Here is a 27,807-nt window from a genome sequence, read left to right on the forward strand (position 1 = left end):
ACTTAAGGCCCACTCCATGAGACAGAATCCATACCTGACACTGTATGAGTAACCAAGAACCTAGTTTTAGATAGCCTATGGACATATGACAAAACCAATCACTACTGTTCTTAAAACAACGATGATGGTGGTGATAACGAAGATGACAACAACTACAATAAAACACATAGTTACAAAATTACTCCTGATGCCATTCTTTATACTCATTGATCAATTCCTCGCTCAGCTATCATCAGAGAATATTCATCCTGCAGTAAATGAGAACAAATACAGATACCTACACCCAGATATTATCCAGAGAGTGAAAGACTTTGGAAAACTCTACCCAAAACAGGTTTTCTCTATTAAATCCCTTTCCTTTAGGCTAAGGTAACCCAGTGGAAGAGAAGGCTGAAAGAATATAGTAGTAAGAAGGTATGGAGAACACCAAGAAAACAAGATCAATAACCATATGAACTCATGGAGACTGAGGCAGCATGTACAGGGCTTACATAGGTCTGTACCAGGTCCTCTGAATATATACTATGGCTTCTAGTTTAGTGATTTTATGAGACTCCTGAGTGTGTGAGTGAGTGAGTCTCTGTATCTTGTTTGCTTTTGGACTCTCTTCCTTCTGTTTGTCTTGTCCAATTCTGATGTGTTAGTCCTGTTTCATCCTATTTTATTATTTATTATTGTCTCATAGAAGCCTTTTTGTTTTTTTAATGAGAGACAGAAAGGGAGTGGTTCTGAATGGGAGAGGAAGTAGAGAGGAATTAGGAGGAGTAGAGGAAGGAAAAAGCATAATTGGTATATGTTATGTGAGAAAAATCAATGTTGAATAAAAGGAAAAATACTACTTACATAAATACATACATGCATGCAAAAACATTTAGCGAAAAACAAGGCCATGAACTTGAAGGAGAGTGGGAATGGATATATAGGAAAGTTTGGAAGAATGAAAGGAAAGAGGGAAACATTCTGATTATATCGTGATCTCAAAATAAAATTTTAAAAATTTCTTGTTTTTTAAAAAAGGAAAAGAAAGAAAAAGAAATGCAGGACCACACAGGTAAACAAGTAGAAGCCCTTAAAGAGGAAACATAAAAATCCCTTAAAGAATTCCAGGAAAACACAAACACACAGATGAAGTAATTGAACAAAACCATCCAGGATCTACAAATAGAAATAGAAACAATAAAGAAATCACAAAGGGAGACAATCCTGGAGATAGAAAGGACAGAGATCAGGACTCATAAACACAAGCATCACCAAGAGAATAAAGGAGCTAGAAGAGAAAATCTCACGGGCAGAAGATATGATAGAAAACATTAATGCAACCATCAAAGAAAATATAAAACGCAAAAAGCTCCTAACACAAAACATCCAATAAATCCAGGACACAATGAGAAGATCAAACCTAAGGATAACACATATAGAAAAAAAAAGATTCCCAACTTAAACTTCCCTAACCTAAAGAAGCAGATGCACATTAACATAAAAGAAGTCTACAGAATTCCAATTAGATTGGACCAGAAAAGAAATTCCTCGCATCACATAATAGTCAAAACACCAAATGCACAAAACAAAGAAAGAATATTAAACAGTGTAAGGGGAAAAGGTCAAGTATAAAGGTAGACATATCAGAATTACACAAGACATCTCAAAAAAGACTGGAAAAAACAGAAGATCCTGGGCAAATGTCATACAGACCCTAAAAGAACACAAATACCAGTCCAGGTTACTATAACCAGAAAAATTCCCAATTAGCATAAACGGAGAAACAAAGATATTCCATGACAAAATCAAATTTACAAATATCTTTCCACAAATTCAGCCCTAAAAAGATAATAGAAGGAAAACTCCAACACAAGGAGAGAAATTACACCCTAGAAAAAGCAAGAAAGTAATCATCTTGCAACAAACCCAGAAGAAGAGAGCCACACAAACATAATTCCACTTCTAACAACAAAAATAACAGGAAACAACAATCACTATTTTCAATATATCTTAAAATCAGTGGAATCTATTCCTCAGTAACAAGGCATACACTAACAGACTGGTTATGTAAACAGGACCCAGGATTTTGCTGCAAGCAGAAAACACACTTCAGTGACAAAACAGATATTACCTCAGGGTAAAAGGCTGGAAAACAATTTTCCAAGCAAATGATCCAAATAAATAAGCTGGAATAGCCATCCAAATATCAAATAAAATTGACTTTCAACGAAAAGTTATCAAAAGAGATAAGGAAGGACACTTCGTATTCATCAAAAGAAAAATCCACCAAGATGAACTCTCAATCCTGAATAAATCTACTCCAAATGCAAGGGCACCACATACAAAAAAGAAGCCTTACTAAAGCTCAAAACACACATTGCACATCACACAATAATAGTGGGAGATTTCTTTTTTTTTTTTTAACATTGGGAGGGTTTTTTTTATTATTTTAAACACAAATAATGATTTTTTCTCACAAAAATGTAAACAGTTTAGAAATTGTTTCAAGCCATATCATTAGGCTTGATTTCTCGTTTCGAAAGTCACTTTCTGGAACACTGTAACTGGCACATCATAATTTCATTTCTTTGCCTGGTGTCTGTACTTATCAAGCTGTGAAGAGACTGTAATCTCATTAAAAATGAGGTGGAAAGTTTAAAGCAAATGTTAAAGGGCAGCCTAATTACTTTATGAAATCTGAAACAGAGATTTCTTAGTTTTAGGCAAAGTGTGACTTCTGCAAAAGTTCTATCGATGCATTATTCACGCGCATGCTCACACACACACACACACAGAGAGAGAGAGAGAGAGAGAGAGAGAGAGAGAGAGAGAGAGAGAGAGAGAGAGAGAGAGAGAGAGAGCTCAGAGCACACAATCAAATACAATCCCTCAAAAGAGCAGGGATTTTTATTTGACCCACTGTGTTTTAAGTCTAAAACTGAGTCTTACCAAACCTACTCTAAGTCCACATTTATTGAACAAACACTACAAGTTCGCGGTAAGAGAAAGCAAGCAATTCTATTACCCCACTTCACTGAGGCTCATCTTCACCCATCCCAGGAGACCACAGCAAACCAACTTTCGAACCTCAAACCCATGATGGAACAGCCTAGTTTTTCACAATAAAGCGTATGTTTTTGGGAAATTCTGAAACTTTAACCCATTCTCTTTTACAGTCTTCCCTCCTCAAATGGGCAAAAGCTAAAGAAATAAAAAATCAGTCATAACTTGAAAGGAAAATAGAACCTACCTAAAAAACCATTGGCTACCTCAGACCTTTAAAAGCATAGAATTATTGCTTGGTATTGAAAACTCCCCTTGGCAAAGACCTTAAACCCATCTTTTTTCTCAGATTCAGGAAGGGGCTTCCACTGAGGATCCATGAGAGCATCTGGGGGGTTGGGGGTTAGGGGGTAAATCAGGATCTTGGTGAGTCCCTAAACACCATAAAGAGCTCAGATGCTCAGTTGGCATTTTAGGCCTAGAGACCGAAGAGCATGAAGTGTTAGGAGGCAGAATCAAGAGAAGGCGTTTATAGAATGCAGAAAAAAAATTTCGGGACCTGTACCCTGAAACCAAATGCAGAGAAAGTACAGGAAAGAAGTCATCATGGAGTTGTTTTTTGCCATGACAGGAGTTCATGGGTGAATCACACAGATAAATGGGTAGCGAATTTTCACTACTCAGCAAAACCCTTGAGCCTTAATTTCAAGAGAAGTCTCAGGGATTTGCGTTTTACCCAGAGATTTTACACATCATTGCAAGGATCAGAACCTTCTTGGTTTAGGTCCTTAAAGACAGATGCTTAAAAACAAAGCAACTAACTCTTTTGACTCTAAACAAAATAATCTGTCAAATACAAAAATCCACCCATCAGTTTTCATTTACTTTTGAAGGAATAAGAAACATCACTGCAAATATAGGAGATAGACGAGAAAATGTGAGCCTTAATTTTTATGTAATGAAATAATTGAATTTCACCAGACTATCCAATTAAAATTTAAAGCCCTAGTCAATGAGAAACATGAGTCTTATATTTGTGATGTCTTTTTTAAAATCACTCTATTCATTTACATTTCAAGTGATATTTCCCTTCCAGTTTCCTCTCCACAACTCCCCATCCCATCCCCCTCCCATTTGACTCTAATAGTGGGAGATTTCAACACCCCACTCTCATCAATGGACAGGTCATGGTAACAGAAATTAAACAGAGACATAGACAGACTAAGAGAAGTCATGAACCAAACGGACTTAACAGATATTTATAGAACATTCTATCCTAAAGCAAAAGGATATACATTCTTCTCAGACCTCATGGTATTTTCTCAAAAGTTGACCATACAATTGGTCATAAAACAGGCCTCAACAGATACAGAAAGATAGAAATAATCCCATGCGTCCTATCAGACCACCACGGGCTAAACCTGGTCTTCAATAACAATAAGGGAAGAACGCCCACATATACATGGAAGTTGAACAATGCTCTACTCAATGATAACCTGGTCAAGGAAGAAATAAAGAAAGAAATTAAAGACTTTTAGAATTTAATGAAAATGAAGGTACAACATACCCAAACTTATGGGACACAATGAAAGCTGTGCTAAGAGGAAAACTCATAGCTCTGAGTGCCTGCAGAAAGAAAACAGGAGAGAGCATATGTCAGCAACTTGACAGCACACCTAAAAGCTCTAGAACAAAAAGAAGCAAATACATCCAGGAGGAGTAGAAGGCAGGAAATAATCAAACTCAGAGCTGAAATCAACCAAGTAGAAACAAAAAGGACCATAGAAAGAATCAACAGAACCAAAAGATGGTTCTTTGAGAAAATCAACAAAATAGATAAACCCTTAGCCAGACTAACGAGAGGACACAGAGAGTGTGTCCAAATTAACAAAATCAGAAATGAAAAGGGAGACATAACTACAGAATCAAAGGAAATTCAAAAAATCATCAGATCCTACTACAAAAGCCTATATTCAACAAAACTTGAAAATCTGCACGAAATGGACAATTTCCTAGACAGATACCAGGTACCAAAGTTAAATCAGGAACAGATAAACCATTTAAACAACTCCTAAGGAAATAGAAGCAGTCATTAAAGGTCTCCCAACCAAAAAGAGCCCAGGTCCAGACGGATTTAGTGCAGAATTCTATCAGACCTTCATAGAAGACCTCATACCAATACCATCCAAACTTTTCTCGGTTTTCTATCTCCAGAGTTGTCTGCTTTTATGATTTCTTTATTGTTTCTATTTCCATTTTTAGATCCCGGATGGATTTGTTCAATTCTGTCACCTGTTTGTCTGTATTTTCTTGTATTTCTTTACGGGATTTATGTCTTTCCTCTTTAAGTACTTCTGCCTGTTTACCTGTGTTCACCATTATTTCTTTAAGGGAGTTATTTATGTCCTTCTTAAAGTCCTCTATCATCATCATGAGCTGTGATTTTAAATCCATCTCTTACGGGTTTTTTGTTTTTATTTTTGTTTTGTTTTTTGGGTTTTTTTGTTTTTTGTTGTTGTTGTTGGGTTTTTTTGTTTTTGTTTTTGTTTTTGTTTTTTGTTTTTGGGGTTTTTTTGGGTTTTTTTGGGTTTTTTTTTTTTTTTTTGTTTTTTTTTTTTTTGTTTTGTTTGTTTTTGGTGTATTGGGGTATCCAGGACTTGCTGAGCTGGGAGAACTGAGTTCTGATGATGCCAAGTAGCCTTGGGTTCTGTTGCTTATGTTCTTGTGTTTACCTTACTCCATCTGTTTATCTCCATTGTTAGCTATTCTTCTGTCTCTGGCTGCAGCTTGTCCCTCCCATAAGCCTGTGTGCCTGTGATTTTAGATATGTCAGCACTCTTGGGAAACCAGCTCTCTCAAGGTGTGTCTTGAGTTAACAGACTGTGGGACTCTATACAGGTCACTTTTTGGACTCACTGGAATGAAAGTGGGGTCCTATGGTCCTAGGAGTGTTCACACTGTGTCCAGTAAGGATCCTGTCTCACACTGTTCTGCAGTTCCTGTACCCTATATGCTCTGGGTGGATCCCTCTTTAGACAGTCGCTGGAGTGAAAGTGGGGTCCCACCTATGGGCCTAGGAGTGAGGGCACTCCTGGGTGTCCAGCTCTCTGGACAAGACTTGGGAACAGAGGGCTGTATTACAGCCCCAGCACCAGGGCACAGATGGAGATAGGAAAGATCCTGTCCCAGGTTGCTCTGCAGTTTCTGTGCCCTGTGCATTCCTGTCTGGTCTCCCTTTGGTCAGTAATTGAAATGAAAGTAGGGTCTCACCTGTGAGCCCAGGAGCAAGAGCACACCTAGCACACCAGCTCTCTTTGGGCAGGACATGGGTATGAAGGGCTGTAGTACAGCCCCAGCTTAAAGGTGCAGATCTCCATTTTAATTATGTAGCATTTCTGCCCATTTGACCAGCTTCTGGCTGTGAGTGTGCTTGTCTGACCCTTGTTGTTCAGGTGGGTAGGAATCATTAGGTTTTAAGTGAAAGCTCTTCTAGAAGACAGACTACTGCAATGTGGAAAGGCTTTAACAACTTGTTTCGTTCATACTGGGGGTTAATTATTTGCCACCAAACAAACTGTCACAATATTTACCTCTTTGTTTTGGCAGTGCTGTAGCTCTGCAGGTAATTTACGGGGGAGCCTTTCCATCCGTCCTTCCCTTTGCTTATGTGTGACCACATGCCTTCTGTACCATTCACTTGCTTGGGAAAGAAGTAAATTTATCTCCTAATTGGTTTAGAATTTTGCTTGTCTATTTAGCTTTTGGTTTTGTATCTCATTATTTATGGAACAATAAATGTCATTTAATGCTAAGGGGAGGGGAAAGAAAGCAAAGAAGACTTATGCCATCAAGTAGATCCAGGTTGGACAATGACCAGGAGAGCCAGTCCCCTTACGCCCTCCCAGAGCTGCCAACCCTGTGTCCTCTCATAGAAATGGATTTTCTGAGAAATGCTGTTTGAAACTTCCCTTTACAAATCAAAATTCTACCCAATCTGTAACCAGGTGAATAATGAACTCTGCAATCATATATGACTACTTGGGCATTGTGCGTACACACTGTATATTTAACCTGTTCAGATTAACCTACTTCTAAGATAAACAGTAATAAATCTTACTATACTTTGGATTAACTCCTACAATCCTTGATGAAGGCACAAGCTCAATTGCACCATGTTCCCTGTTTTTCCTTTGTGACCCATTTGTTCCCAACTCAGATCAATGTATGTATTGTATGAGGTTGTGACAAGATCTAAGTCATTTATTGCTAGAAGCATCAAAGTAATAAAAGCAACATCTTCTTTTGAAAACAATCCATAGGTATAGGTCAATTGATAAGATCTGATTGCAATTTTATGAGGTTCTGAGTCACAGGGCCAAAACCAAATCCCCTTGTGAGGTTGCTGCATAAGATCAGTGGAGCTGCGATCCCATAAAATGATCTTGGCAGTGTTCCTTCCCTTTCTACTTTGTGAAATACTTTGAGGGGTATTGCTATTAGCTATTTTTTAGTTCTGGTAAAATTCTGCAAACTTTCTGGCTTTTGGGGGGTTTGGGGGTAGATTTTAAAGACTGATTGTATGTCTTTAGTGACTATGGGGCAGTTCAAATAGTTTACCTCATCCTGTTTTAAATTTGGTAAGTGGTATCTGTCCAAAACATCATCCATTTCATTAAGATTTTTCAACATCATGGAGTACAAGATTTGGAAGTAAGACATAATAATTCTTTGAATTGCTTCAGTGTCTATTTTTATGTCTCCCTTTCATTTCTGATTTTATTTGGATACTGTCTTTGTATTTTGGTTAGTCTGGCTAAACATTTGTTTATGTTGTTGATTTGCACGCACAAAAAAAGTTCTTGGTTTCATTGACTCTTTGTATTATTTTTATTGTTTCTAATTGATTGATTTCAGCCATGAATTTGATTATTTGTAGCCTTCTTCTCCTCTTTGGTATACTGCTTTTATTTCTAGAGCGTTCAGGTGTACTTTGTAATTACTTTATGGGGCACTTAGTGCCATGAACTTTCCTGTTAGCACTGGTTTCATTATGTCTCATACATTTCAGTATATTGTGCCTTCATTGTCATTGAATTCTTGAAGTTTTTAATTTCTTTTTTTTTATTTCTCCCCTGACCCACAGATCACTGAGTAGAAAGCAGTTTAATTTCCATGAGTGGGTAGGGTTTATGGAGTCTAGCTTTTAATCCATGGTGGTCTGATAAGTTACAAGGCATTATTTCATTTTTCTTGTATCTGTTGAGGCTTGCTTTGTGACCAACTATATGGTCAATTTTAGAGAAGAATACATAAGATGTTGAGAAGAATATGTTCTTTTTGTTTAGGTGGATTATTCTATGAATTCTGTTGGGTCCATTTGGTTCATAACATGTTAGTTTTAATATTTCTCTATGTAGTATTTGTCTGGGTGACATGTCAATTGCTGACAGTGGGTGTTGAAGGAAGTCTCCCACTATTAAGGTGTGCGGTTCAGTGTATAATTTAACTTTAACAATGTTTCTTTTACAAATGTGGGAGCCCTTGTCTTTGGGGCAAAAATGTTCAGAACTGAGAAATGATCTTGGTAGACTTTTTTTTCCTTGATGAGAATGAAGTGTCCTTCCCTGTCTCTCTTTTTATTTATCTTTATTAACTTGAGTAAACTTATTTACATTTCGATTATTATTCCCCTTCCCTGTTTCTGGGCCAACATCCCCCTAACCCTCCCCCTTCCCTTCCATAGGGGCTTCCCCTCCCCATCCTCCCCCCATTACCACCCTCCCCCCAACAATCACGTTCACTGGGGGTTCAGTCTTGGCAGGACCAAGGGCTTCCCCTTCCACTGGTGCTCTTACTAGGCTATTCATTGCTACCTACGTGGTTGGAGACCAGGGTCAGTCCATGTATAGTCTTTGGGTAGTGGCTTAGTCCCCTGAAGCTCTGGTTGGTTGGCATTGTTCACATGAGGTCTCGAGCCCCTTCAAGTTCTTCCAGACCTTTCTCTGATTCCTTCAACGGGGTCCCAATCTCAGTTCAGTGGTGTGCTGATGGCATTTGTCTATGTATTTGCTGTTTTCTGGCTGTGTCTCTCAGGAGGGATCTATATTCGGGCCCTGTCAGCCTGCACTTCTTTGCTTCATCCATCTTGTCTAATTGGATGGCTGTATATGTATGGGCCACATGTGGGGCAGGCTCTGAATGGGTGTTTCTTCTGCCTCTGTTATAAACTTTGCCTCTCTATTCCCTGCCAAGGGTATTCTTGTTCCCCGTTTAAAGAAGGAGTGAAGCATGCGCATCTTGGTCATCCTCCTTGAGTTTCATGTGTTCTGTGCATCTAGGGTAATTCGAGCATTTGGGCTAATAGCCACTTATCAATAAGTACATACCATGTGTGTTTTTCTGTGATTGGGTTACCTCAATCAGGATGATATTTTCCAGTTCCAACCATTTTGCCTACGAATTTCATAAAGTCATTGTTTTTGATAGCTGAGTAATATTCCATTGTGTAGATGTGCCACATTTTTTTGTATGTATTCCTCTGTTGAAGGGCATCTGGGTTCTTTCCAGCTTCTGGCTATTATAAATAAGGCTGCTATGAACATAGTGGAGCATGTGTCTTTGTTATATGTTGGGGCATCTTTGGGTATATGCCCAAGAGAGGTGTAGCTGGGTCCTCAGTTAATTCAATATCCAATTTTCTGAGGAACCTCCAGACTGATTTCCAGAATGGTTGTACCAGTTTGCAGTCCCACCAGCAATGGAGGAGTGTTCCTCTTTCTCCACATCCTTGCCAGCATTTGCTGTCACCTGAGATTTTGATCTTAGCCATTCTCACTGGTGTGAGGTTAAATCTCAGAGTTGTTTTGATTTGCATTTCCCTTATGACTAAAGATGTTGAACATTTCTTTATGTGTTTCTCAGCCATACAGAACTCCTCAGCTGTTAATTCTTTGTTTAGCTCTGAACCCCATTTTTAATAGTGTTATTTGTCTCCCTGCAGTCTAACTTCTTGAGTTCTTTGTATATTTTGGATATAAGCCCTCGATCTGTTGTAGGATTGGTAAAAATCTTTTCCCAATCTGTTGGTTGCCATTTTGTCCTAACAACAGTGTCCTTTGCCTTACAGAAGCTTTGTAGTTTTATGAGATCCCATTTGTCGATTCTTGATCTTAGAGCATAAGCCATTGGTGTTTTGTTCAGGAAATTTTTTCCAGTGCCCATGTGTTCCAGATGCTTCCCCACTTTTTCTTCTATTAGTTTGAGTGTATCAGGTTTGACATGGAGGTCCTTGATCCACTTGGACTTAAGCTTTGTACAGGGTGATAAGCATGGATCAATCTGCATTCTTCTACATGCTGACCTCCAGTTGAACCAGCACCATTTGCTGAACATGCTATCTTTTTTCCATTGGAAGGTTTTGGCTCCTTTGTCAAAAATCAAATAACCATAGTTGTGTGGGTTCATTTGTGGGTCTTCAGTTCTAATCCACTGGTCTATCTGTCTGTCTCTGTACCAATACCATGCAGGGTTTTTTTATCACTATTGCTCTGTAATACTGCTTCAGTTCAGGGATAGTGATTCCCCCTGAAGATATTTACTGGTCCTTTGAGCTGGGAGTCTTCACTCTTCTATACCTATTATCCTTAGGTTTGATCTTCTCATTGAGTCCTGGAATTTTCCTGTATGTTTTGGACCAGTAGCTTTTTCCGTTTTACATTTTCTTTGACAGTTGTGTTGATTATTCCTATGGAATCTTCTGCTCCTGAGATTCTCTCTTCTATCTCTTGTATTCTGTTTGTGATGCTTGTATCTACGGCTCCTTGTCTCTTTCCTTGGTTTTCTATATCCAGGGTTGTTTTCCTGTGTCTTTTCTTTATTGCTTCTATTTCCATTTTTAACTCCTTCACCTGTTTAAGTATGTTTTCCTGGAATTCTTTCATGGATTTTTGTGATTCCTCTCTACAGGTTTCTACTTGTTTATTTATGTTTTCCTGCATTTCTCTAAGGGAGTTCTTCATGTGTTTCTTGAAGTCCTCCAGCATCATGATCAAATGTGATTTTATATCTAGATCATGCTTTTCTGGTGTGTTTGGATATTCAGTGTTTGCTTTGGTAGGAGAATTGGGCTCCGATGATGCCATGTAGTCTTGGTTTCTGTTGCTTGGGTTCCTGTGCTTGCCTCTCGCCATCAGGTTGTCTCTGGTGTTACTTTGTTCTACTATTTCTGACATTGACTAGACCTTCCTATAGGCCTGTGTGTCAGGAGTGCTGTAGACCTGTTTTCCTGATTTCTTTCAGCCAGTTATGGGAACAAAGTGTTCTGCTTTCAGGCGTGTAGTCTTTCCTGTCTACTGGTCTTCAGCTGTTTCTGTGGGCCTGTGTCCTGAGTCCACCAGGCAGGTCGCTTGGAGCAGAAAAATTGGTATTACCTGTGGTCCCACAGCTCAAGTTTCTCGTGGGGGGGGATGCTTTTGAGCTCTCAGTGAGGGCAGCAACCAGGAGGGTCTGTGCCGCCTTTTGCCGTAGCCCCCATTACTAGGGTCCCAGATGGCATTAGGTGTTTTCCTCTGGAGTCAGAAATGTGGGCAGAGTGTAGTCTCTTCTGGCTTCCCAGGCGTGTCTGCCCCTCTGAAGGTTTAGCTCTCCCTCCCACGGGATTTGGTGCAGAGAACTGTTGACTGATTCCCTTCAGGTCCGGGCAGTGTCTGGACTGCAGGGGCTCTGCCGTAAGAGTGCCCCTATCTTCCGGTTCCCAAAGGCCATATACAGTTTCCTCTTGGGCCAGAGATGTGGGCAGCGGTGGGCAGTATTGGTGGTCTCTCCCATTCTGCAGTCTCAGGAGTCCCCACCTGTCCAGGCGGCGAGCTCTCTCTCCCACGGGGTTTGGGAGCAGTGAGCTGTGGACCAGGATCAGCGAGCCTGGGGCTCCAGCTAAAAACTGGAAGTGTCCGGTCCCAGAGGAATTTTGCCCCTGTGTGTCCTGAGTCCACCAGGCAGGTCACTTGGAGCAGAAAAGTTGGTCTTACCTGTGGTCCTGTGGCTCAAGTTGCTTGTTGGGGGCTGCTTTTGAGCTCTCAGTGAGGGCAGCAACCAGGAGGGTCTGTGCCGCCTTTTGCCGTAGCCCCCATTACTAGGGTCCCAGATGGCATTAGGTGTTTTCCTCTGGAGTCAGAAATGTGGGCAGAGTGTAGTCTCTTCTGGCTTCCCAGGCATGTCTGCCCCTCTGAAGGTTTAGCTCTCCGGGATTTGGGTGCAGAGAGCCCTGTCTCTCTTGATTAATTTTGGTTGCATGTCTATTTTTTTTAGACACTAGAATGCTTGCTTGCTTCTCAGGTCCATTTGCTTGGAAAACTTTTTCCACCTCTTTATTCTGAGGTAATGACTATCTTTTATGTGTTTCTTGTATACAGCAGGACAATGAATCCTGATTTCCATCCATCTGTTAACCTATGCCTTTCTATTGGGAAACTGAGACCACCGATGTTGAGAATTATTAATGACTACTTACTGTTATTTTGTTGTTGTTGTTGGTGGTGGTGGTGGTGGTGGTGGTGGTGTGTGTGTGTATGTGTGTGTGTGTGTTGTCCTTGTTTTGGCTGGTATGCAATTACTTATTTCCTGTGTTTTCTTGGATGTCCTTATCCTCCTTGGGTTGGAGTATTTTCTATTATTTTCTGTAGGGCTGTGTTTGTGGATATATATTGTTTAAATTTGGATTTGTCTTGAAATATCTTGTTTTCTCCATCTATAGTGATGGAGAATTTTGCTGAGTGTAGTAGTCTAGGTTGGCACCTGTGAGTTATTTGGAGGTTGCAAGGTATTTGTTCATGTCTTCTATCTTTTAGACTCCCTGTTGAGAAGTCAGCTTTAAATCAGGCAGATCTGCCTTTGAATGTTACCTTGCCTTTTCCCTTGCTGCTTTTAATATTCTTTCTTTGCTCTTTAGATTTGGGTTTTGATTATTATATGGCAGGGTGATTTCCTTTTCTGATCCAGTCTAATTGGTATTCTATATGATCCTTGTATGTTGATAGGCATCTCTATCTTTAGGTTGGAAAAGTTGCTGTTATGAATTTATGGAGAATATTTTATGGGCCTTGGAATTGGGACACTCAACTTTTTCTAATCCTATTATACTTAGATTAGGTCACTTCATGGTACACCAGATTTTCTGGATGTTTTTTGTCAGGAATTTTACAAAATTAACATTTTCTTTGACTGATGTATTAATTTCTCTTATTGTATCTTCTATATCTGAGATTCTGTCTTCCATCTCTTACATTCTCTTGTATTCTGTTGGTAATGCTTCCATCTCTTGTTTCATTTCACTTCCCTAGGTTTTGCATCTTCAAGATTCCAACAGCTTGTATATGCTTTATTGGTTCTATTTCCATTTTCAGGTCTTCAACACTTTGATTTATTTCTTTTTCTGTTTAATTATATTTTCCTGTATGTCTTTAAAGGATTTGTTTCCTCTTTAAAGACCTATATCTTTTTGATTGTATTTTCCTATATTTCTTTAAGAGATTTATTCATTTCCTCTTTAAACGTCTCAATCATCTTTAAAAGACTGATCTATGGTCATTTTCTTGCTCAGGACAGTTTACCTCGGGCAAAAAAAAACTCAGCCAGCAGGAAAGGTGGGTTATGGAAGTGAAGATAGCCTGTTCAGAAACTGCAAGCCTCATAACAGTGTGAGAAGAGGTTGGGGAAGAATGGAGATTCCCTGGAATAGCAGGCTACTCAGGGCTGCTTGGCTTTGGCCACAGTACTCAGTAAGCAGGCAGACAAGTGGGGGAAAGGAAGCTAACCTGTGTGGTTCAAGAGTCACAAGTATGATGAAGGTGGGAGAAGAGGTTGCAGGAGAATAAAGGTGTGAAGGAGATTGCAGGCAGCTAAGAGTAGCTTGGCTTGACCCAGAAGGCTAAGAGAACAGGCAAAATGAGAAGGGGAGAGATTCTATTACAGAAAATTGGCCATTTTAGGACATTCCTACTAAAGTACAAATATTTAAAATTATTTTCAGTATTTGCCTTATTACACAAAATTTTCATTGTTGCTGTGATCTTTGGTTCTCTACACTGTTGACCAAAAAGATCTATGACATCAATTGTCAAAACTGACTAATGTATTCAGGAGTTTAGACCAAGACACATGCATAGTTGTTCTAAATCTAAGACCTATCACTTTTCAAATACCCACATTGTCTTCTTAAAAAGTACTGAATATTCCATAAAACCAAGTAAAAACTATATCCATCAAGTCTATGAAAGAGAGGAGCCTGTAAGCACAGTAACAGTTCAGAAGTGGTTATAGATTCTTCCCATGGTGAACTTTTGAGGAAGGACACACTGAAGAAGTAAAGACTTAAAATTAGATGATCTCACAAACTGGATACAGAAGACACATCAAAGACTTCTTTCCACATGGAGGGAAAGACTATGCGGAGATGCTCCTGACAAGCTCCTACACTGTCAGATTTTAGTCGACAAACTCATAGATTTGTACATTTAAAAATTATTTATGGAGATAGGAAATTTCTATAACAACATACCAAAAAAGGAAAACTTAGAATTAACACCATACCTTATGATGATGAAGGATTTTAAGAAGGACATAAATAACACCCTTAAAGAAATAATGGTGAGGGGGATTGGGGATTTAGCTCAGTGGTAGAGCGCTTGCCTAGCAAGCGCAAGGCCCTGGGTTCGGTCCCCAGCTCCAAAAAAAAAGAAAGAAAGAAAGAAAGAAAGAAAGAAAGAAAGAAAGAAAGAAAGAATGGTGAACACGGATAAAGAGGTAGAAGCACTTAAAGAGGAAACACTTGAATACCTTAAATAAATACATGAAAACACAACCAAACAGGTGAAGGAATTGAACAAAACCTCCAGGATCTAAAAATGGAAATAGAAACAATAAAGAAATCGTAAAAGGAGACAACAATGGAGATAGAAAACCCAGAAAAGAGATCAGGAGATATAGATGCAAGGATCACTAACAGAATACAAGAGACAGAAGAGAGAATCTCAGGTGTAGAAGATACCATAGAAAACTCTGGCACGATAGTCAAAGAAAATGTAAAATGCTCCTAACCCAAAATATCCAAAAAATCCAGGACACAATGAGAAGAAAAAAACTGAGGATAATAGGTACAGAAAAGAATGAAGATTCAAAACTTAAAGGACTAGTAAATATCTTTTCAAAATTTATAGACTAAAATTTCCCTAACCTAAAGAAAGAGATGCCCATAAATGTAAAAGAAGCCTACAGAACACCAAACAGAAGGGCCCAGAAAAGAAATAATTCCCTTCACATAATAATTAAAACACCAAATAGATTGTACCAGAAAACAAATACCTCCTGTTACATAATAGTCAAAATACCAAATGCACAAAACAAAGAAAGAAAGAATATTAAAAGCAGTAGGGGGAAAGGTCAAGAAAGATAAAAAAGGCAGACCTAACAGAATTTCACCAGACTTCTCAACAGCAACTAGGAAAAACAGAAAATTCTGGGCAGATGTCATACAGACCCTAAGAGAACATAAATGCCAGCTCAGGCTACTATATCTGGCAAAAGTAACAATTAACATGGATGGGGAACTCAAGATATCCCATGACAAATCAAAATTTACACAACAACTTTCCACAAATCCAGCACTACAAAGGATAATAGATGGAAAACTCCAACAGAGGGAGAGAAACTACATCCTAGAAAAAGAAAGAATCTTGCAACAAACCCAAAAGAAGAGAGCCACACAAATGTAATTCCACCTCTAACAACAAAAATAACAGGAAACAACAATCACTATTCCTTAATATCTCTTAACATCAATGGACTCAATTCCCCAGTAAAAAGACATAAATTAACAGACTGGATACTAAGGAGGACCCGGCATTTTGCAACATGCAAGAAACACACATCAGTGACAAAGACAAGTACTATCTCAGAGTAAAAGGCTGAAAAACAAATTTCCAAGCAAATGATCACAAGAGACAAGCTGGAGTATCCATTCTAAGATCAAATAAAATCCATTTTCAACCAAAAGTTATCAAAAAAGATAAAGAAAGAAAATTAATATTCATCAAAGACAAAGATCCAGCAAGATGAACTCTCAATCCTGAATAACCATTCCTCAAATGCAAGGGTACTTACATTCATAAAAGAAACATTACTAAAGATCAAAGCACATTACACCTCACACAATAATAGTGAGAGATTTCAACACCCCACTCTCCTCAATGGACAGATCATGAAAACAAAAAATAAACAGAGACATAGAGAAATTAACAGAAGTTATAAAACAAATGGATTTAACAGTTATTTATAGAATATTTCATCCTAAAATAAAAGAATATGCCTTCATCTCAGTATCCCATGATATCTTCTCCAACACTGACCATATAATCAGTCACAAAGCAGGCCTCAACAGATACAAAGAGATTGAAATAATCCCATATATCCTATCAGATCACCATGGACTAAGGCTGGTCTTCAATAACAACAAAAATGACAGAGAGCCCACATACACATAGAAGTTGAACAACACTCTACTCGATGATAACTTGGTCAAGGAAGAAATAAAGAAAGAAATTAAAGACTTTTTAGAATTTAATGAAAATAAAGACACAATATACCCAAACTTATGGAATGCAATGAAAGCAGTGCTGAGAGGAAAACTCATACTTCAGAGTGCCTCCAAAAGAAACTGGAGAAAGCTTGACAGTACACCTAAAAGCTCTAGAACAAAAAGAAGCAAATACACCCAAGAGGAGTAGAAGGCAGGAAATAATCATATTCAGAGCTGAAAACAACCAAGGAGAAACAAAAAGAATTATACAAAGGATCAACAAAACCAGGAACTGGTTCTGTGAGAAAATCAACAAGATAGATAAACCCTTAGCCAGACTAACCAGAAGGCACAGAGAATGTATCCAAATTAACAAAATCAGAAATGAAAAGTGAGACATAACAGAACTGGAGAAAATTTTAAAAATTATCACATCCTACTAAACATGCCTATATTCAACACAACTGGAACATCTGGATGAAATGGACAATTTTCTAGACAAATACATGGTACCAAAGTTAAATCAGGATCAGATAAACCATTTCAACAGTCCCATAACTCCTAAAGAAATGGAAGCAGTTATTAAAGGTCTTCCAACCAACAAAAGACCAGGACCAGCTGGGTTTAGTGCAGACTTTATCAGACCTTCATAGAAAACCTCATATCAATACTATCCAAACTGTTCCACAAAATAGAAACAGAAGGAACACTACCAAATTCCTTCTATGAAGCCACAATTATGCTTATACATAACCACACAAAAACCCAACAAAGAAAGAAAACTTCAGACCCATTTCCCTTATGAATATCCATGCAAAAATATTCAATAAAATTCTCACAAACCGAGTGCAAGAACACATCAAAATGATCATCCATAATGATCAAGTAGGCTTCATTCCAACAATGCGGGGATTGTTCCATATAGAGAAATCCATCAACGTAATCCACTATATAAAGAAACACGAAGAAAAAACAACATGGTTATCACATTAGATGCTGAGAAAGCATTTGACAAAAGTCAACACCCCTTCATGATAAAAATCCTGGAAAGATTAACAATTCAAGGCCCATACCTAAACAGTATAAGCAATATACAGCAAACTAGTAGCCAACATCAAACTAAATGGAGAGAAACTTGAAGCAATCCCACTAAAGTCAGGGACTAGACAAGGCTGCCCACTCTCTTCCTACTTATTCAATATAGTACTCGAAGTACCGAGAGCATTCAGACAACAAAAGGAGGTGAAAGGGATACAAATTGGAAAAAAGAAGTCAAAAATCATTATTTGAAGATGATATGATAGTATACTTAAGGGACCTCAAAAATTCCACCAGAGAACTCCTAGAGCTGACAAACAACTTCAGCTAAGTGGGTGGATATAAAATCAACTCAAACAAACCACTAGCCTTCGTCTAGTCAAAGGATAAGCAGGCTGAGAAAGAAATTAGGAAAATGAAACCCTTCACAGTAGTCACAAATAACATAAAATACCTTGGTGGGACTCTATCCAAGGAAGTGAAAGATCTGTATGACAAATACTTCAAGTCTCTGAAAAAAGAAATCGAAGAAGATATCAGAAGATGGAAAGATCCCCCATGCTCTTGGGTTGGCAGGATTAATGTAGTAAAAATGGCCATTTTGTCAAAAGCAATCCACAGACTTAATGCAAAACCAATGAAAATTCCAGCCCAATTCTTCATAGAGTTAGAAAGAGCAATTTGCAAATTCATTTGGAATAACAAAAATCCCAGTATAGGATGATGTCATACAGGTGAAGGCAGATACAAGATTGAATGAGGTCTGATATTGGATGAGAAGGAAGGATGGGTGGAAGAAAAGTCTGAGGGAAGAGGAAGAGACTGGAATGGGAAGAGGAAGAAAAGTGACCTGGAGAACATGGAGGTGAATGTAAAGATTCCTCTCTGCACATTTACAGTTAGTTGTTATGATTATTCTTAAGGGATGGATATGTACAGGGCTTTGTATGTCTAGGTGGGCAATTATATCTTATTAACTGGATCATAGGCTATTGTGCTGTGTGTTCTTTCATGTGGCAATTTAAGTTCAAAACAGTATGTGGTGGCTGGAGATACTAGGCCGCCAAGGAATTGTGATGTATATTTCTGGCATGGTGGCAACCTGCCTTGGAAACTAGATGGATAGAGAGGTTGTTGCCAAGCTCAAAGAGAAGCCATCAACAGTGTGATATGGAATAGAACAAAGCAGGTGAGAGGCTTTGCTGACTGAGATGAAGATATCTATCAGATATCTTGGGGCACTGCAGTGCAAGATCTAGTGTGGGGGAAAAGGCAGCCTTTAATTTTTTTATAGTTTTACAGCAACAACCCAGGATAACGGAAACTATCCTCAACATAGAAGAACTTCTTAGGCAATCACCATCCCTGACCTCAAGCAGTATTACACAGCAATAGTGATAAAAACTGTATGATGTTGGACCAGAGACAGGCAGGTATAATGATGGAATAGAACTGAAAATCCAGAAATGAACCCACACACCTATGTTCACTTCATCTTTGACAAAGGAGCTAAAACCGTCCAATAGAAAAGAGACAGTGGGGGTTGGGGATTTAGCTCAGTGGTAGAGCGCTTGCCTAGGAAGCGCAAGGCCCTGGGTTCGGTCCCAAGCTCCAGAAAAAAGAAAAAAAAAAGAGATAGCATTTTCAAGAAATGGTGCTGGTTTAACTGGAGGACAGTATAGAAGAATGCAGATCGATCCATGTTTATCACCCTGTACAAAGCTCAAGTCCAAGTGGATCAAGGACCTCCACATAAAACCAGATACACTCAAACTAACAGAAGAAAAAGTGGGGAAGAGTTGAGAACACATGGGTACTAGGGAAAATTTCCTAAACAAAATACCAATGGTTTAGTCTCTATGATCAAGAATCAACAAATGGGACCTTATAAAACTGCAAAGCTTATGTAAGGCAAAGGACACTGTAATTAGGACAAAACAGCAAACAACAGATTGGGAAAAATTTTTTTACCAATCCTACCTCTGTACAAGGCTAATATCCAATATATACAAAGAACTCAAAAAGTTAGACTCCAGAGAGCCAAATAACCCTATTAAAATGGGGTGCAGAGCTAAACAAAGAATTCTCAGTTGAGGAATATTGAATGTCTGAGAAGTACATAAAGAAATGCTCAACATCCTTAGTCATCGGGGAAATGCAAATCTAAACAACCCTGAGATGCCACCTCACACCAGTCAGAATGGCTAAGATCAAAAACCCAGGTGATAATAGATGCTGGCAAGAGTGTGGAGAAAGAGGAACACTTCTCCATTGTTGGTGGGATTGCAAGCTGGTACAACCACTCTGGAAATCAGTCTAGATGTTCCTCAGAAAATTGGACATTCCACTACCTGAGGACCCAGCTCTACGTTTCCTAGTCATATTCCTAAATGATGCTCTAACATACAACAAGAACACATGCTCCACTATGTTTATAGCAGCCTTATTTATAATAGCCAGAAGCTGGAAAGAACCCAGATGCCCTTCAAAAGAGGAATGGATACAGAAAATGTGGTACATCTACACAATGGAGTACTAATCAGCTATCAAAAACAATGACTTCATGGAATTCATAGGCAAATGGATGGAACTAGAAAATATCATCCTGAGTGAGGTAACCTAGTCACAAAAAACCACACATGGTATGCATTCACTGATAAATGGTTATTAGCCCAAAAGCTCAAATTACCCAAGGTACAATCCACAGACCACATGAAGATCAAGAAAGATGACAAAATTGTGGATTCTTCAGTCTTTCTTAAAAGGGAGAACAAAAATATTCATAAGAGGGTATATGGAGACAAAGTTTGGAGCAGAGACTGAAGGAATGGCCAATCAGAACCTGCCCCACCTGGGATACAGTCTATATATATATATATATATATATATATATATATATATATATAGAGAGAGAGAGAGAGAGAGAGAGAGAGAGAGAGATATGACAAATATAGAGGCAAATAGTAGCAATAAACCGTTGAAATGAGAATGGGGTCCCCATTGAAGGGCTTAGAGACAGAATTGAAGGAGCTGAGGGGTCTTGCATTCCCACAAGAACAACAATACCAACCAACCAGAGCTCCCAGGGACTAAACTGCTACCTGGAACTACACATGGACAGACCCTTGGCTCCAGCTGCATATGTAGCAGAGGCTGGCTACAGTTCAAAACACTCTCAGAAACAACATCTACCATGCTTCTATTAGTAGTGGCCTATTAAGTTACAAATGAAGCATTCCACTGTTTCCCAAACAAAGTCCCCAAATCCACATTCTTTAGCATGGTTGGGCTTGTCAAAGCAATACCCCAGTCCTGGGTACTGACTTCTGTCTTAGAATTTCCATTGCTGTGAAAAAATACTATTACTAAAGCAAATCTTATCAAGGACAACATTTAATTGGGGCTGGCTTACAAGTTCAGAGGTTCAGTCTATTATTTTCATAGTAGGAAGCATGACAGCATCCAGGTAGGCATAGCCTTGATGGAGCTGAGAGTGCTTCATCTTGTTGTGAAGGCAAACAGGAGAAGACTGACTCTCAGGTAGCTAAGGGGATGGTCTCAAAGACCATCCACACAGTGAGACACTTCCAAAAAGGTCACACTTACTCCAACAATGCCACACCTCCTAATAGTGCCCCTCCTGAGCCAAGCATATACAAATTACCACAACCCAACTATAATGTCACCACAGAAGCATCAGTGAAGTCAGAAGGGATCGTGGCAGCTGCAACACGGCACATAGGTCATGGAAAGTCCTTCCTACTATCCCTTAGGATTCTCACATGACTCTGTCACACAGACTCTGATCCTTCAATTTCTTCCCTTCCTATTAAATGCTTTTATTGTATTTCAAGTAGGTGACCAACATGGCTGCTGAAACTTGTCACCTTTTTATTTGTAACACTTGTCACTAAATAAAGTTACCTGGTGTTTATTTATGCATCCATGGTCAACTATATTCCTGTGAGTAACCTCATGTTTCCAACCCCAAGAGAGAGTGGTCAATATGTATGTAAAGAGGTTTATGTGTCATACCATACAACAGGATAAACAGAGATATGGGGGAAAGGAGCTTTTCCTATAGGCATGAGTCTCTGCAAACCTCAGTTCTACACAGAGACTATCTGAGACATGTCTCCACTGTCCACTCCTCAGAACTCCAACTTGCTGGCCTTTTTCACTTAAAGTGGGATGAGATCCTGATGCTAAGAGAAAAAGAGACAAAAGCACACATAGCTGCCTGTGTTGACATCCACAGGGCTCTCCAGCAGGGAAGAACTCTGTAGCCAGCAATACAACAAACCTAAAGAACTGCAAGTCCAGATCCTAGAAAGTAGTTCTGGAGGTGGGGTGCCATAAAGCCTTTTATTTCATCTGTTATTGCACTTATGCATAAGGTCACTTTGGGTCACAGGCAAACCATGGAGAATGGGTAAAAGAATGATCGGAACACCCTTTCCTCAGGGAGAGGAGAACCTGCCACAGAACAGAATCCCACTGGTATTAACATGCTGAATGAAGAAAAGGAAGGGGTGCTCAGCACAGAAGCAGGGGGTAAACCGCGATGACACCTTCATAACAATTGCAGTAGAAGCATCAGCCTCTGTGCCCTCCTCATTCACCTCCACAAAGGCCTTATGTATGATGTTGGACAGAAAAAACCCTTGCTTAGAAAATATTCCAGAAAAGTCTGCTTTGCCCTCCTCAAAGGCATCAGTCATGCCCAACCTGCATACAACATTGTTCATTTCATAGTTCTCCAGTTCAAACCGTGGGAAGAAAACCTCCACCTTTTCTCCCTTCATTCTGCCGAGCCTCATCCAATCTATGAATTTCTCATAAGTTATTTCCTTTTCCACCTCGAAGAGAAATGAAGACATTAGGACAGTGCTGTGACACAGGTCTCTTGAGACAATGAGGAGGTTCTACACTGCCCAGGGAAGTGTGGCTGTAACTTATTATAGTAACAGGGAGAGGATAGGATGCAGAGCTTGTAAAGCATGCTCCAGATCCTGAGTTCCATTCCTGTCCCACAAATAATATAAGATAAAAACATAATCATGGGAGCCTAGGCGAGCTACCCCAGTAGAAACCCAAATGCTACTCTTTCTCCATTACAGCTCCATCAAGGCCCTATTTTTCTTATCATTCTCAGTTCAACATGCCCATCTGGAAGCATGACGATCATGTTTAACTCATTGTCAACATAGGGAAGCAACAGAATCTTGGTGGATATCTCTTCTACATAGGTCATCTTAGAGGTAGACTTCTTAAACATCATCTGTATAGGTTTCTTCTCATTCTATGAATGGAGGATGAATACTAAGTTGAAACAGGGCACACTGTGCAATATCACAGGGGAAGACAGTCACTGGGAGAATTTTCTTGATGAGACTTTTAGAATATTCTATCAGCTCCTAAACTTCTGCAATAGTTTAGACTTTCTATGTCCTTATAGGCCCATTGTTTTCAAGAATTGGTCCTCAGACTAGATCTTTAGGAAGGGAAGGGATGTTTAAGAGGTGGAGCCTAGAGAAAGATGTTCTAGTCATTGAGAGGTACCTTGGGAAGGGACAATCAACTGTGCACAGTTGGCTATCTCTATTAGTGTTAATGATAGAGAGAAGACTCTAAATACCTGTCATGCCTGAGCCAACAACTATTTTCTACTGGGGGAACTCACTTATTTTCATGACTATGAACTCAATTCCCAAGTCACTGTTCTATCCTGGACTTCTCTCTGAACTTTAGAATAGTGTATTTTGTAGTTATTTGACTGCTGTGCTTTTATATTTCTTTGTACAACTGCTCTACCTACAAGTCGTACTTGTCCCCATTGACAATAATGTCGTCCTTCTACTTACCAAAACAATTTTCTGTCCTTGATTCCTGTCTTTTCTCCAGTAGCCTGATTTGACTCATTACAAAACTGTATTGCCTGTACCTCCGAATTATAACGAAAACCTGACTCTACACTTTAACCTCCACTGCCATCAGCACAGCTTGAGATGCTGTGATGTCATCTTTATCACTGACCACAGCACAGCACCCATAGGTCCAAGCACAAGGCAAGTCGGACCACCCTACTGTGGCTTAACACCTTTGTGTGGAATCACCCTGACAGAAACAAAAGTTACTTAAAAGCCTTAAAACACCCTGGAATAACAAAGAGCATGCCCTGCTTCCTATTCTAGTTCACTCTCTCTTCTTTGGTTATAGGGCTGTTTGCAGTGTTGTGGTTAACTAGATTTGTGTCCCTTTCTGCCCAAAACACTGGTCCTCAGAACCTGGAGCTTGCTACTTGTGTCCTGGTGTCTGCTCTCATGCAGTCTTAGAGTGAAGGTTTCCTCAGCAGCTCTCACTGCCTCTCCACTCAGGCACAGTATATTGCCACTGCCTCTGGGTGTCCTGGAGCCTCTCACCAACCACTGTTTTCATACCCATGCTTCTCTTCTTTAGAAAGACAGATCTTCATGAGGGTAGGCACACTCAGGCAGTTAGTGCGTGGTACACAGTAGGATCTCAAGTGATCGGAAGTAGTGATCTGCAGGCTATAGTGGGAAATTAATGGGCAGGAATCCTGCTCATAATTCAAATACAAATCCATAGAGCAGAAAATCTTGTGCTTTTGGAGACATGTCTACATATATGGATTACTGTCAGCAGCTGTTGTAGCCACAAATCAGTCTGTGTCTAGTGTAGGTACAAGAAAGCAAGACAATACCTCTACACTCTGCACTTAGTAGGAGCTACAGTAAGTAGGTCCACTTGTGTAATATATGGGAAAGATGTCAAACAAAAAAAAGGCTTCTTGCTCTCAGTCCTATGCCCTTTCCTAGGGACTACAGAATCAGGGTCAAAGCCCTGCTGTGAGCATGAGGAAAGAGACGCCAAGCTAGCATAGCAGACCAGGAAAGGAGAGCCAGTTCCCAAAAGCACAAAAGCATCGCCCTGTGTCAGCAGCCCCAGGCTCTTCCCACTCCTATTTTTGCCCTCCTTGTTGGAGATGAACTTATATGAATTCAATTATAATCATCTAGGGTTTCCGATGCTTGCACTTGAAGGAATCCCTAAGGTACATCTTGTCAACAAGTGATTTAAATGACAGAAATACTTTAATCAGGAAAAACTGAAAAGCTTATTTAAAATAAAGCTTGAAATGAAATTCATTTCCTAAGAAACTGGAGGTTCAATTAAAGTTAACCTGGAAGATCTGAGAACTGGTTAATGATCCAGAATGTAATGTAATTAATGTCTTTTGTTAGCCGAGGAGTATATGCACCAGGTGAGAGGGAGGTGAGGAGAAAGAAAGCAACAGAGAGTTACACACGGGAGAGAAGTAATATGGTTAAAAAAAGCACTGGGCCATCAGCAAGTAACATGCTCTAACGTAAAAGAGGTTGAACATGGAGTCTATCCCACATACCTGTCCCTTTGTTTGCTTGTCTGTAAGCAAAAATCTGTGTGTATCTATTAAACAAAGAATGAATTTCACTCAATAATAATTTCACTCATTAGTTCACTGTTTACTGAGCACCAACCATAAGCCAGGCACTCATTACACAGCTCTCTGGCCTCAGCTGTTTTCCCAACAGGGTGAAAAAAGTGATTTTTCCCTCTGTATTCTTTTGTGGTAACCTGCACGAGGTGTGGTCCTCATGAAGAAGGGGGAAGACACGAGACAGCACTCCTGGGAAGCCACAATGAAAAGAACAGACTGCACAAGGAATGGGCTGCATTCTGGACCACAAGGAGCCACACACACATCGGGAGTTCAGATTTTGTTATTTTCAGACTTCTATGAAAGACCATTTCAAGTACACTGCAGAGCTCTGCTGTGAGGTCTGAACTCAGCTGCTGCCAGTAACAGCATAGCCCATGACAGAAGCAGGGCCAGGCCTCATACCATGTAGCCTATACCCATCATTGCCAACATGTGAAAGGAGAAGGGAAGAGAAGGCCCCAAGGCTGAGAGAGGGTCCTATGGAACCTCTCAGAGGAACCTCCTTCTGTTTTAGAAGCCAATGTGAACAGAGGACCTTGTCCAGGAGTCTCCTTAGTTACTACACTATGTTTACCTTGCTGACTTTGAAAGGCACCTCCCTGGTATCCTCTTTGTTAAATGATTTTTCCCAGTTTCCTTTGAAGTAGATGACATTCACAAGGACCAGCAGAGTGTTTGAATTCATTGTACCTGGAGACAACAGCTCTTTGATTTTATCCAAAAGAAGGAATTTTTAAAACTTAATTAAAGATTTGTGGTATTTCGGATAAGAATAACCCCATTGGATCATATATTTGCATGCTCAGTCCTCAGTTGAACTGTTTGGGAAGAATTAGTAAGTAGAGCCTTGTTGAAGGGGGTCTGTTGTGGCAGGGTAATCTTTAAGATTTCAAAAACCTATAGAGGAGAGCTCAGTCTCTCTCACTGCCTGCTGCCTGTAGATCAGGATGTAAAAGTCCTAGCTACTGCCCCAGCACCATGTCTGTCTGCTTCCTGACATGATGATCAGGAAATAACCCTCCTAAAACTGTAAGCAAGCTTTCTTATACAAGAGTCGCCTTGGTCATTGTGTCTCTTCACAGCAATAGAACATTAACAAAAACTCACCCAATTAGCTAAGAGGTGGCTGACAAGCAAAGGGCACCACCTGCTGCTCTGTCAGAAGCTTGCACAGGAGATTTCACCTGATATAAAAGGACACATGTCAGCTGGTTCCTGGCTGCAGGAAGAACTAAACTGAACCTGTCACCGCTCCCTGCCTCAAATCCCATGGGGGAGAGAGCTGGACCCTCAGAAGAGCAGACACTCATGAGAACCGGGAGTTGACAAAGTATTCTGCCCAAATTCCTGGCACAAGAGGAAATTGTCTAGTGCTGTCTGTGCCCCCTGGACACAGGGACCTAGGAGCAGTCAGGGGCAAGACCCTTTCGGTTTCTTCCTGCGCCAAGAGCTGAAAGCCAGTCACCAGGACTGCCTACACAGCTGAGAGCAAGGCTCTCTGTTCCCAGATCCAGATGAAAGAAAACAGGAGTGCTGTCACACAGGCCCACAGGAGGGCCAAGCCACTTTCAGAGTCAGCAAGACAAGCCAACACCAGAGACAACCTGATGGCAAGAGGCAAGCACAGAAACCTAAGCAACAGAAACCAAGACTACTTGGCATCATCAGAGCCCAGTTCTTCCACCAAAACAAATGCTGGATAACCAAACACACCAGAAAAGCAAGACTGGAATTTAAAATCACATTTTATGATGATGGAAGACTTTAAGAAGGACATAAATAACTCCCTTAAAGAAATAATGACAACACAAATAAACAAATAGAGGCCCTTAAAGAGGAAACACAAAAGTTCCTTAAAGAATCCCTTAAAGAATTACATGAAAACACAACCAAGCAGGTGAACAAAATGGACAAAACCATCTAGGATTTAAAAATGGAAATCGATTAGGGTTGCTTGAGATAACTGGTGTTATTCTGATGTATTCCATCTTGAAAAATTCCCTCAAACACCTATTTGGATTCCACACAAAAGGGGATAAATCTAAAATGTCACCCTGGGTATTCTAGAAGGAAAGTGGGGGGGGTGATATGAGATGAATATGGCACTCTTCATCCTTAATAAAAGTGTCTGAGTATTTAAATGAAGGTACAAAACCTCTTTTCTCAAGGTCTGTCTGTCTTAGTTCGTTTTCTTTGGCTATCGCTGAATACTTCAGACCACATATTTTATAAAGAGTAGGGGCTTGTTTAAGTTGTGTTTTTAGAGACTAAGAGGCCAAAGTTTGAGGGACTGCATCTTTATGAGAATCTTTTTGCTGGTAGAAATTTCTGTACCATCTGTAGAGTCATGCTGAGGTATACATACAAGTAACAAGGGCAATTGGGCTCCATAATAGACCCATTGAAGATAGCCTATTCCAATCAATCTTTTAGTCCTTAAATGCATTAACTGAGTTATAGCAAAGCTCTCATGGCCTAATCATCCCACAAAGACCCCCCTCACTTCCTAATACCTCACATGAGGGATTGGCTTCACCATGAATTGTGCTGGGAACACTCAAAGCACAGCACCCTGTCCTCTTATGAGGAAGACATCTGTTTGCTGAGCTCATGGAGAAAGCAATTGGGTCCAACAGGACTCTATTGTCTAGTTATCACTACAGCATTCCTCAGACTTCCCCTCCAGACACACACTGCTTTTCCTCCTCTTTCC

The 27,807-nt window shown here is 39.8% G+C and overlaps 1 protein-coding gene across 1 annotated transcript; it reads right to left on the minus strand.

Annotated features, from left to right (window-relative positions):
• Positions 1–21,992: 21,992 nt before the first annotated feature.
• LOC116883224 (serpin B6-like) lies at positions 21,993–25,815 on the minus strand (the record flags this gene model as incomplete). The annotated part of the gene is made up of 3 exons (XM_032884239.1): positions 21,993–22,453; positions 22,741–22,892; positions 25,669–25,815. Coding segments are annotated over 3 exons (702 nt in total), but the record flags the coding sequence as incomplete, so codon positions are not given.
• Positions 25,816–27,807: the final 1,992 nt, after the last annotated feature.

This window comes from Rattus rattus, chromosome 14 (assembly GCF_011064425.1).
Source record: "Rattus rattus isolate New Zealand chromosome 14, Rrattus_CSIRO_v1, whole genome shotgun sequence".
In the NCBI taxonomy this organism is placed as follows: domain Eukaryota; kingdom Metazoa; phylum Chordata; class Mammalia; order Rodentia; family Muridae; genus Rattus; species Rattus rattus.